The sequence below is a fragment of the Eufriesea mexicana genome, unplaced genomic scaffold (assembly GCF_001483705.2).
Source record: "Eufriesea mexicana isolate 0111107269 unplaced genomic scaffold, ASM148370v2 scaffold2087, whole genome shotgun sequence".
NCBI lineage: Eukaryota > Metazoa > Arthropoda > Insecta > Hymenoptera > Apidae > Eufriesea > Eufriesea mexicana.
Genome location: NW_016910162.1, coordinates 191,580 through 204,200, shown reverse-complemented (window position 1 = coordinate 204,200; position 12,621 = coordinate 191,580). Strand labels below are relative to the sequence as shown.

The 12,621-nt window shown below is 33.0% G+C and overlaps 1 protein-coding gene across 1 annotated transcript in view; it reads right to left on the bottom strand.

Moving 5' to 3' along the window:
- Nucleotides 1-12,621, bottom strand: part of LOC108549470 (tyrosine-protein kinase Drl) — a 174,794-nt gene that overhangs the window by 158,518 nt on the left and 3,655 nt on the right. The window contains exon 2 of the mRNA XM_017902859.1: nucleotides 9,673-9,800. Coding sequence (XP_017758348.1) covers nucleotides 9,673-9,800 — 128 coding nt within the window. The remainder of the gene's footprint in view (nucleotides 1-9,672; nucleotides 9,801-12,621) is intronic.

The window sequence follows — 12,621 nt, the reverse complement described above, 5'->3', positions numbered from 1 at the left end:
ATATATATATATATATATATATCGTTTTAATCATACTGTTTTGTTTAAATTTGCCCTTAAAGTTTAGCATAATTTATTAGAAATATAACTACGAAAATAAATGTATATTTCATGAGATTACTATGATTTCCTCTAAAATGAATCTTATCTTTAAATTTAAAAATTACTAACAAACTATAAAGAGAATTAAATAATATTATAATATAATTACTATTAATTTATGTTTCGAAATTCACAATTTATAACAATAATTAATATCAATAATATAACATGTACACCTTTTTAGCTTGCCCTTAAAGTTTAGTATAATTTATTAGAAATATGACTTACAAAATAAATGTATATTTCATGAAATTACTATAATTTCCTGTAAAATGAATCTTAATTTAAAATCCAAAAATTACTAAAAAAATATAGAAAGAATCAAATAATGTAATATAACTAATTGATGTTTCGAAATCCATAATCAATAATAATAATTGACACGAATAATATATATGTATACCTTTTCGATCATACTTCTGTGTTTAAATTTGTTTTTAAAATTTACATCCTTAAAACTCACTTTAAGTCCACCTGTTATGTCAGACACTCTTACGTGTTCGTTCCATATAAAAAAATAACAAAAGTTTCCAAAAAAAAAAAAAAAAAGAATTCACTATCATCAAAAGAGGAAAAAATCGGTGGTGGCTACCCTAGAGTATCCTGTACTGCAACTCTGCCAGAAGGAGACAAGAAAAAAATTCGAAGATGAAAGAAAAACGTAGCAGGAAGTATCAAGGGGGTAAAAGATATTCGAAATCTATAGAAAGAGGAACGGAGAGGAAGGGTGAAGCAGAGAGAGAGAGAGAGAGAGTAACTGCCCATAATTTTCGAGAGAAATGTCCCGACGGGTACGAGTAGCGAACCCCACTTGCTGCCCGAAGTCCTAGCTCGGGGGAGAAAGTGGCGACGAACTTTCGCCTAACAAGTGGATGATTCACAAATCATCCCCAATTCCTCGCGCGCCACCCCACTCCGATGAGAAACTTCGTTCCAGTCTATAGCCCCGTCCATGGCGACCAATAACTTTCTTTTCGTTCGCCCCGGTGAATTGAAAACAAAAAGAAGAGAGGAACGGTGGAAGGGGACGGAGGGGAGGGACAAAAGAAGAAAACTCGGTCTGCTGTTTCAGGAATCTGCAGCTTAATCGAGGGTGCTATCGTTGGAAATTTTCGACCGCCCTTTTTATTTGTTTCACTCCCGATCGTCTTACACGAGCTTCCGCTGTGGCTTCTACCCTGGAAAACTTCCTTCCGCTTTTCTTTCGCCTTAGTCCATCGACTCGGGTTGCTTTGATCCATTTCTGACTTTGATGTTCCGATCTCTAATCACTTGCGGTGAATGTGGGAAAATTTTTTGGACCGATGAGAAATTTGCGAAAATAATACCGCACGAACGATATGACACGCGTAGTAGGAAGAAAAGTCCGAGATTATATCAATAAAGTTGGAAAATAATTCAACGACGTAGGTATATCTATTGTAGATATGAGCCGTGGTGGCGCTAGTGAGTTAAGTGGAAAGTTACCTTAAGACGGCCTTATAACGTTCACTCGTTAAATGTTCTAAAGAGTTTTGAAATAATTACTATGTTTGGAGATTACTATGTCTGCGTTGTAATTTGTAATGGGTTTTTGGAATCGAGACTATTTTTGTTATACGGTGTCCAAAAATTCACGCAAGATTTGAATTTTGAGCCATTTGTGCGGTAAAGTGTTGTCAACGAAAACAGAAAGACAAGGTGATAGTTGACAGCTCAGGGTTATTAAAAATGGAGCGCTATATGAAAGAATAATGTGTCTTCGCTGTTGAACAATATTTACAATTTTTAATTGAAAATCCGAGTTTTCTATCAGAATTACTTCTTGCGTGAATTTTAGGACACCCATCACCATAAATGAATGTGTAATATTGTAATTGCTTATTATTTTATGAATATCATAAACATATTTATGAAATATCATTCCAGAATTAAAAAAAAAAAAAAATGTAAAACTTAATTAAGTTTTTTGAAAAGTAATATTTAAAAAAATACAACTTTAGAGTTTGGAGACATCTATGTTTCAATTTGTAATGGTGTAATGATGATGTTATTGCACTGTTTTAATTGAAATATTAGCTATAAGTATAATGCATGGTATAATTATATTAAATTGTGAATGTACCATGTATGATTACACCATATAACATTATAACTGTGTTTACAATTTTGTAAATATTATATGTACAGATTTATAAAGTATTGTTTTAGATTTCATAAAAAGTTTAAAATAACAAATAAAAATATAAGTTTAATACAAAAATAAAACTTGTTTAACTAATCAATAATACAATAAAAAAATTTGAATACCTATCATGAGTAATAACTGCATGTAATTGTAAATGATGATTTTACATATTTATTAATATTTAATAATTACGTTATTTAAATTAGTTAATTCATTTACTGTAAGTGTTTTACTAACAATTCTATAACAGTACAAAATATAAATAAAGGTTAAGAAAATTAATTATTTTTTGCCTGCAACAAATTTACAAATCCTCCTGACCATATATTTCCATGTAAATTAACCTCAAACACCAGATATTATAAAATACATAAAACGAAGATTTAATATTTACCAATTTATATAAAACGATAAATACACTCCACCGACAAAAATAAATTCATATTTGAAGACGTATTTGAAAAAAGAAAACTAAAATAAGAGCCATAAATAAAAATCGTAATTACGAAGGTTCTTAGTATTATCGCTATTCCATTATGACCAGTCCATTTGGACGTTTTATTTCGTCTTAACGAATCGAGATGTCAGCACTAGTCTTATTATTAATCACATTCTCCGTGGCGAAATCACGAGCGAATACATTCAACGACGTTAGATAGAGATCGACGAACCGAGGAAACGATTCAGCCACTGAATCGCGCGACGCTTGCATCAGGACTGATCGCTCGGTCGATAAACGAAACAAAGTGTCGTGAGTCACGAGGGCGCGCATCGAACTTTCTGGTCCAGATCGAATCGGATAGATGTCGCGCAATCCCGCAGACTTTTCGTTTGATCGCAGCAGAGAGATAGAGGGGAAGAGTCCGAATAACGCGGTGAGTCAGATCGGACAAACGGTACAGAAATTTTCTCCGGTTTCCGTCCGGAATCCTATTACAAACGTAGAAACTTGGACAGCACGGAACTGGAGCAATCGTTTCCCATAAACGTTACGATCGAGGTACGTGTAATTGAGATTGGTCAATTTTCCATGAACACGACGCAGCGTTGAGATAAGTCCGAATCGCGCTACAAAATCTCGAATAGTTACGTTTCCCGTCGTTGATCGAATGAGTTTCGCTTCATCGAGCGGGCAATTTTCTACGATCGCATTTTGGATTCCATCGCGTTTCCCGTTCCGTCCTGCCGACCAATTCCGATGTAAATTATCGCCCGAGACCGCTTCCCCCTCTACCTCGCTCTCTCGCCCGCGGCACGTATGTATCTGTCCGTCTCTGTCTTCGGTTTTCTGTTTCACCGACTTCTCCACTACGCGACGCTTTAAATTATTCTTATTTTTAGGAAACCGAGGAAGATGATGGTTCGCCTTTATTGAATATTTATCGAAGAAACGTAGAACGAGGAAATATGATATTTGAAATATTTACTTTGCGCGGGACTTTTGAAAACCGGTTTACAGGAATATTTGAAACCATTATGGTAAAAATGTTTTCAATACTTTTATGTGAGAACTAGATTGAAATATGTATTGGGATTAGAGAAGTGATTGAAAAGTGACTATTCCTAATTCAAGTCTAAGCTGTTTTGGAAATATAAAAATTATGTCTGAATAGAGTAATTGTATATTTTAAAAAAATTATACAATAATATTCAAATAACAATTATAGAGAGAAAGATGAAACATAAATTGCTAAGAAAATAATGTTAATTTACTTTCAAGATTTGTAATATGAAGTTAAATTGATTCAAAATATAAGATTTAATGTACATGTGGCTAAGATAATTTCAATATTTACTTTTTGATATGAGTATTTTTCACTATTGAAAACTGAAATAATAGAAAGAGTAGAGTGACTATGACAGTTGTTAACAGTTATATATATATTGCTACTATTATTATTACCTACACCTATTGGTACTAATATATGTATATATATTAAATATTTAAGTGTAAAAAGTACCAATCAGAACAATGCATATAGAATTAATCTCCTATTATGGAAATAATTATATTATAATTAGTTATTCTATTTTGTGAACTAACCTCACATTACAGTGCAATGAAAAATGTGAACTAATTACAGAAATGAATTCCTATTATGGAAATAGTTATAACTATAGCAATAGTATAATATCACAGTATATTATAATTATAGTTATAGTTTAGTATTATAGTATATTATAATTGCAGTTACAGTATAGTATCATAGTATATTATAATTATAGTTATAATTAATAATCGTCATTAAATTAATAATAATTATAACTATAATTAAAACTATACTATAACTATAATTATAACCATACTATAACTATAATTATAATATGCTATAATACCATATTACAACTATAATTATAATATACTATAGTACCATACTATAACTGCAATTATAATATACTATAATACTGAAATATAACTATAATTATAATATATTGTGATATTATACTATTGCTATAATTATAACTATTTCTGTAATAGGAGTTCATTTCTGTAATTACTTCACACTTTTTACATTGCACTTAACATGTAATTCTCCCTTGTATACACTTTATATACATTTTACATGCAATTCTCATCTCATACCTCCACGGAAATAACAAAATGAGCTAAATAACTGGAATGAACGTTCTCGTTGGCAATAACTTCTTGGTAAGTTCCAGCGGAACGGGGTTCATATATTACGGAAATTGGACCATACCGCTAATTCCAATTTTTCTTTATCTGAATTCGTAATTCCACGCGAGGAAGGGGCACAGGGACCGTCTTCAGGCGAAGAAGATAAGCCGGAACGGGGCTTTCGTGACCGTGAGAATGGCGAGATTTTGTGGTTAACGAACTTACCGGGAAATCCAGGAGATAACGGGACGAAGGGATGGAAAATGCTCCCACGGGGTAAGGCGGGTTCGTCGCGGTGTTCCCGCAACGACAATAAAGCGTTGCCGAAACCGTGCATTCGTGTACGTACCCCTTTCGTCGACGAGCGTCACGCAGCCGAGCAATTTTGCTCGAGAACGACACGTAACGCCATTCTACATCGACGTTTCGCCGTGTTGAAATTCAAGCATTCGATAAATTTTGCGGCTACGACGCGACGGGACATCGTTACAACGCGAAACTGTTCCCATTATCTACTCTGCTCTTGTTTACAAGCAGTATTTAATTTAGCGATTCGTTCAGGTATTTTTCTTTTACATTGGGTGGATTTCATTTCAAATCCCACCTTGACTAACGTACGCATTTGGAATTCAAGGTCATATAGAGGTCAGGATATTATACACGTTTCGTTTAAAAAAGTATTGACTACCTTAAAATTTTGACCTGAATGATTTAGAAATTTTGACCTGAATGATCTTGAAATTTTTAACTCAATGACCTTGAAATTTTTGCCAGAATGGCCTTGAAATTTTTAGCTGAATGACCTTGAAATCTTGGCATGAGTGATTTAGAAATTTTTGCCTGAATGGCTTTGAAATTTTTACCTAAATGACCTTGAAATTTTGGTCTGGATGACCTTGAAAAAGAGTTATTACACTTAACCCATATAACTAGGCAATTTTTCCCTTACATATTTGTTTATGGGATGAGACATAACAGAGATATTACGTGTGCTGAAATTAAGCAAGACACCCTGTATATAGGAGTAATATAGGTGTAAATGAAGTTACAAAAGTGGGTATCATATTTTTGTGGCAATCCATGTCAATTAGTTTTATAATGCTGACTCCTTAACTCATTAAGCACCAAGCATAAAAATGAATTTAATTTGGAAATATATATTGCAATTATTACAATAATTTTAATTTATTTCTTTTAAGAATTGATGTATTTCTAATTTCAATGAAATAAAAGAATGGTCAGTGTTGTAATTCTACTGTTCAGTTTACACAATGTTGGATCATAACGAGTTAATTATGATTGTAAATAATTATCACCAAATTATTTTACAAAAATTGATATTTCAGGAAATATGAATATACGTGGTTTTATATAATTTCAGAGAATAAAATGAAAAGATTTACCTCATCCAAACATGGCAGTTAGTATTTCAGTTTCGTTATTAAATTGGTACAGATAAATTTTTGAAATAAAATTTGAATCACAGATTTTCTTTCCTCTGTAACATCATATATTTCGCGTTATTTATAAATAATTTCTATGTAATTCCGTAGCTTTTTCCAAAGAGTAAATTTTATTATTTCAGGTTTCTAAAAATTATTGACACTGGGATTAACAAAAATTTCTACGCGATTCTGCAACTTTTCCAAAAAATAAATTTTATTATTTTAATTTCTTAAAAATTATTAAAAAATATTGGAATTAAATGAATCAAATTTCATTTTTCAATTTTTTATATCTCTATATCTTATTACACTTTAGGTGTTATTTCCAGCATAAATAAAGTTGATTTCTATTTTTCATCAGAGCTTCTTCACTTACCAATATTTATCCCATCTATTTGTTGGCACTATATAGGATGTAACATGAAGAGTGATACCAAATGGATTCTACATGTAAGAATATATCAAAAGCGAAAAATAAAATTTTGTATGACAGGCAACTTTTCCAGAAAATTAAATTTGTAGGTTAGTCTGATATGCATATTGATAGTGGTTTATTGTCTAATTGCTTGTACTGATCCACGAATCTAATATTTCAATATGATATATCTATGTATATATCTTTATTATTGAAAAATATAGAGTTTTATAAGAATAAAATATACAATTGTTTGTTTTAATTTTTACATCATTATATGAAGAACATAAATAAATATATTTGTCAAAGTACTTACAAGAAAAAGTCTTAACAATTTTTTGAATATTGTACAGTAGACAATTCAAGTTTGTAATACTTATTGCCATATAGAAAAAGATAAATCATTGTTGAATTTAAACGAATGTTGTTAATTAACACAATTCTGAATCCAATCCAAATCCAATCCAAGATATTAACTTTTCAAACTCGTTTCCGTTATACATATGTAGGGGACAGTCCGGTTTTAAGGTTATGGTTACCCGGTTACAAAGGAAAACGCCGTACCTCACAATTTCAAAAATGATCCTTTATTAATTTATTGGATTACGAAACATACAATTTACGAACTTATATAAAGAAAGAAATGGGTAAAAACGAATCTTATGTCTTTAAAAAAATAATACAATTTAATTGAATCCTACCTCGCAATACCTTAAAAATATGTATGCATATGTCACATGCGGCGTTTGTTCTTATGTATGTAACTATCCAGCTCGTCCCTAAAAAATAAATTACGTTCCGTCACTTATTGTTAGCTAATCGAATAACATCTCAATCAAAAGCGAAACTTCCTTACCTATATTACCCTCTCATCGGAACTTGAGATCGGAGATTAAAACTACTAGTAAAGTACCACCAGAGGCGCTGCCAGCGCTGCGATAATCGGCGAAAGAACACACGATCCCTATCGTTCGTACGATTGCCTTCTTGACGGAACACGCAACTCAGCACGGTTAAAGAACATCCTATTCAATTACCATTAATAAAAGCCCCGTCAGCCCGTCCACAACATTCAAGATCACTAAACCAACAATTACGTCCGGCAATAAAGTCGAGCAGCCCCTCGTCAGAAATTAATACGGAATTCACGGTAACCGAAGCGCGTAACGACAGGCACGCACGTAGGCCCGATCTCCTTGAGGGACGTGTGGTGGGAGGGAGCTAAGGAGCCATTGGTGGGAGCAGAGTGAAAGGAGGTAGAGTGGGAGAGCCACGATTTCTCGCGTTTTCTCGGCGTTGCTCGTTTCAGAGGGTCTCGACGGTGTGTTCGGTTTCCTTGGTGACCGAAGGGAACGCAAAACCGAACCGCACGGTTTATATCAGCCACCCTTCTCCCACTCCCCTCGAATACTCGTTGTTTGTATTTCATATTGATAGAGTATTGATACAGCCCTCCTGCAACCCCTCCACTCGACAAACTCACCCCTTTTCCCGCCCCTCTATGAACCACCGTGACGGACCGTTACTACCCGTACCGGTCCCGGGAACATAAACGAGCATGCCGTGAGTTACCATTTCGACCGGGGTCACGTGTTTACTTTGTTCCGCATTGTTGCACCTCGCTAATGGCTGCTGCAAGCATTTTCCTCGCAGCGCCACCGGGCTACGTGTGGGGTTATGCATGTCTCTAGTCGTACACTGAAAGGCAGTTATAACCTGTGCCAGCGATGGATGGATCTCTTTTAGGGAATGAAACAAGGGAACAGATAACGCGCGAGTGTGCAAGGGGAAGTGGAAAGGCACCGCGGTGAGATAAATGAGGCAAACCGTCCGAGTCTAGACTCTCGGCACACCTAAATATCCCGGGTGCCTTTGGACTAACGAAAATTTAGTCCGGAACTATTGGAACGAGGAAGAATAGGAGAGTAAGAAATTTATGCTTAGTTGAAAAAGTAAGTGTAATCATTTTAGCGCGTGGAACATCAATTTTAGTATAATGGAAACCCATTTTATTATCAGGCGAATAATTTTTGGTTATTAATATTCTAGAATTTTTTATAAATTACTAGCTTAAATAATATATTTAAAATTATTTTATCTTTCAATTCATTTCAATCATTTGAAATTATGTAATTAACCCTTTGCTCTGCAATTTAATTATGAAAAGGTATGTATTGGTGTGGTATTTAATTTTGATTAATCATTCTATAATTATCCTATTAAAGATAAAGTTAGATCAATTTTTAGAAATTCTTGAATTTTGTGCACGCTAAAACGTTTGAAATATAATTATGGTCGAGTAATTAGTGCAGCTTAAACTTGTCATTTTAGTGCAAAGGATTAATACATAATTATTATTATGATGATAATTATACACTATATAATTGTTACAGATTTCCTTTTTAAAACGTGCAATGGTTAATGTATATCAAAATTGCAGATTTCCGTTTGCAAGAGCTGGACTGACTCCTTTCCGATAGTTTAAATATTATATTTTAATTACACCGTAATTTTTATTCCAAAAATCGTCTACAGAAATGCACGATAGTATAAAGCAACAGAAATTATTTTCTCGTTTTTTGGAACTGCTTCTATCCTTTCGCGTTTCCGAATATGATGCCGAACAGATCGTATAACACGCCGTCGGCCAACGGTCAAATCTCCCCGTTTCTTTCTAACTTAATGTTTCTCGCTCTTACTAATTGCGAGGAGCGCGCAACCGAAAAAATGCTGGCTATTCGCAGCCACCTAACCTTACCCATTGGTAGACGCGACTCGCTCGTCTAGAACTGTGTTTGCTGTCAAGACATTGCTGATTCCACGTTCCAAATGTAAACTGACACATTTGACGGAGAAATCGAACGCTTGGAAAAATGCAAAGGCGATATACCGTTTCATCGACGTAATTATTTGCAAAGGTACGTACCGGATGTCCAGCAAGACTTTGCCAGGAAAATTCGAGATCTGCGATGTACGCGGGCACGGGAACGACGAAGTTCATCGCATACTTATTAACCACTCCTTCTCTGACGTAGTACAATTCAGCTTCGAGTCCTGAAAGCAAAACAGCAACGAATATCGATCGGTTGATCAATTATGAAAAGGCAATACGAGCGACGCGGACAATAAAGTGAAAGTTTCCCTTCTATTCGTCTTCGTGAATCGACCGATCAAGCTATGGCACGTGTATAACCTCCCTTTGCCGAGGACATTGACCAGAATATCGTTTAACATACACACGTGCAAAAGTGTAAGTGTGAGAAGCAAGTTGACAACCTCGTGCTTTAAATTGCTTTCTGCGTTTGGTTGAAAAGTTTTACGTATTTTTCTTTCTCTTCCATGCAGTTACACGGTAATATTACATTGCATACCAAATATCTTCTACAAATATTCAAGATGGCGGAACGCATAGAATAATGTTAATTCGACCGTTGGTATCATGTGTTAATTTTTCGCCTTTTATTATTTTTTGTTGATCACATTAGTGACAAGAAATTAGAAATAACATCTATATATAAGGTGTCCCAAAATAATTTTGAACTATCTATAGAGTGTCCCAAAATTCATGCAAGATTTGAATTTTGTGCCATTTGTGCAGTAAAGTGTTTCCAATGAAAAACAAAGACAGCGTGATAGCTGACAGTACAGGATTATTAAAAATGGCGCGCTACACGAAAAAACAAAGTGTCTTCATTGTTGAGCAAATTTTACAATTTTTAATTAAAAACCTGTGTTTTCTATCAAAATTACGTGAATTCTTGCGTGAATTTTGGGACACCTTATAGACCCATTGGGTACTAAAAAAATTTATAATATAGTATGCTAATTGAGGAGTGTGGTGTTATGTGAACTTTTTATTAGATTTTTTGGAATCTAATAATTTATATTTCCAGTGATACTTAACATTTTTACACTTCATAAGTTTACATTATTTTATTTTTATATTTTCTTGACACGATGTGTTAAAATGAGCTTCACTTAAATTACTATAAGTCTTGGAAATAATTCTTAGAAATTTTTAGGTGATTGTAGGAAGTTCTAATTAATAATTCAGTATTTTTCTGTAATTTTTCTATAGATATTTAAGCTTGAACGAAATGCTGTGAAAATTGTTGGAAACAAAATTAGCAACTGAAGAAGATTATTTAAGATTACAGAAGGTTGATGATTTTTCACAAGAAAATGAATTCAGACGTGGGTCGGAAAATACCATTAACGATAAACAGCAAGAGAAATTGTATGTCAAGCGAAGATAAGTTACGCTACCATTTATTCGTTGCTTATCTCAAACAGAAAAAACAGAGAAAATCTACATTAAATAAGTGACACATAGAAGCTTGGATGAATGCAAGTAGATAACCATCAAAGTTGCTTTAGAAACATAAACAAGAATCATTTTTAATATTAATTATTATTTATGATGAAGGATGATTCTTATTTTATCATGCAAAATGATAGTGATAGTATAAAAATTATAAATAAAAATTTCTGTTTATAGTAAATAGCATTTTTAATTGAATAAGTATATATATTATAACTACAATTATTGGAGTGCAATTATTGTATTTGAAATGGCAAAAATTCAATTTCAAAATATCTGATATGTGTTTTGTTCCTATCAGAGAATTTTGTATATTACATGTAGGTTCAAAGGGACCGCACACAAGGGATTAATGGAAACCATCAGCCACGTCTACTGCCATAAATCAATTAAAATTCACGTTTGTCAAGACACAACAATAATTAATTATATAAAATTCTTAATTTTTACACGTATTAGTGTATTATAAATTCTATACCTCTCTTTCTGTATAGAATTTTCAAGTCAGTCATTTGTTCATGCCTTCATTATTTCTATTATAAATTTCAATTATATCTTGTGATTAATAAACTAATTTTTTTTTAAATTTCTGATATTAATACTCTTAATATTAAGGCATAGTTATAAATATATATGTCTAGACAATAAGTATGTTCAATATGATTTAAAGAGTTTATGTAATATTTCTCACCATACTCATTATATTACAAATAAAAAGAATTTTATTTATTAATATAAACTCATCTTAGTAATACATTAAGTGTATATAAAATAGTTTATTCAAAAATTTGATATCCCATTTGCTTTATTCAAGAAAAATAAAAAAATAATAAAAAATAAAATAAAACAACTAATATGTAAGATTTATATTAAATAAATATATTAAGGATTTTCTAATATCTTATAATTTACTTTAAAATATACTTCAAGCATAAATGTGTCATATTTATTTGTTTATTTAACAAATTATAAAACAGGATTTCAATTTAAACAAGGGTATGTTTTTCACAATGAAAATATAAAGCAAACAGTCTGCCAATATTTATAAATCAAATATTAATTATCCCACAGTCACTGTACAAATATTAATTACAAGCTGCTTGTTAGAAAGCCGTGGCAAATCATCCAGTTTTACTGCCTAGCCAAGTATAATTTAACACGGTGACGTGTAATTACACGACAAGGGTAAATAATCCATTCAAAACTTGTTCCGCTCAATTTTCAGTTTCTGAGTGGTAATTATCCACGCAGAATACCAAGTTACGCTTAATCTACGTCTCATTTTATCCTTAATCCATGGCCACAGCGATCTCCCGTGCAAGGATTCCAGCCGAGTCCCTGACACTATCACTTCGCTAACAATCCGTTGCTGGCAGAAACTTATCCAGCGATTACCGTCGCTACGTTTGCCACGCGATAAGATCGTATCTCGAGGGTATACACTGCGAAATAACCGTGGGTACTCCACAGACGGATTTTGTAACGCGAATCCACCGAGAGCTCGTCCCGCTCTTCAATACTTTGATAACATCCGCAGTTCCTACCGTTCGTCGC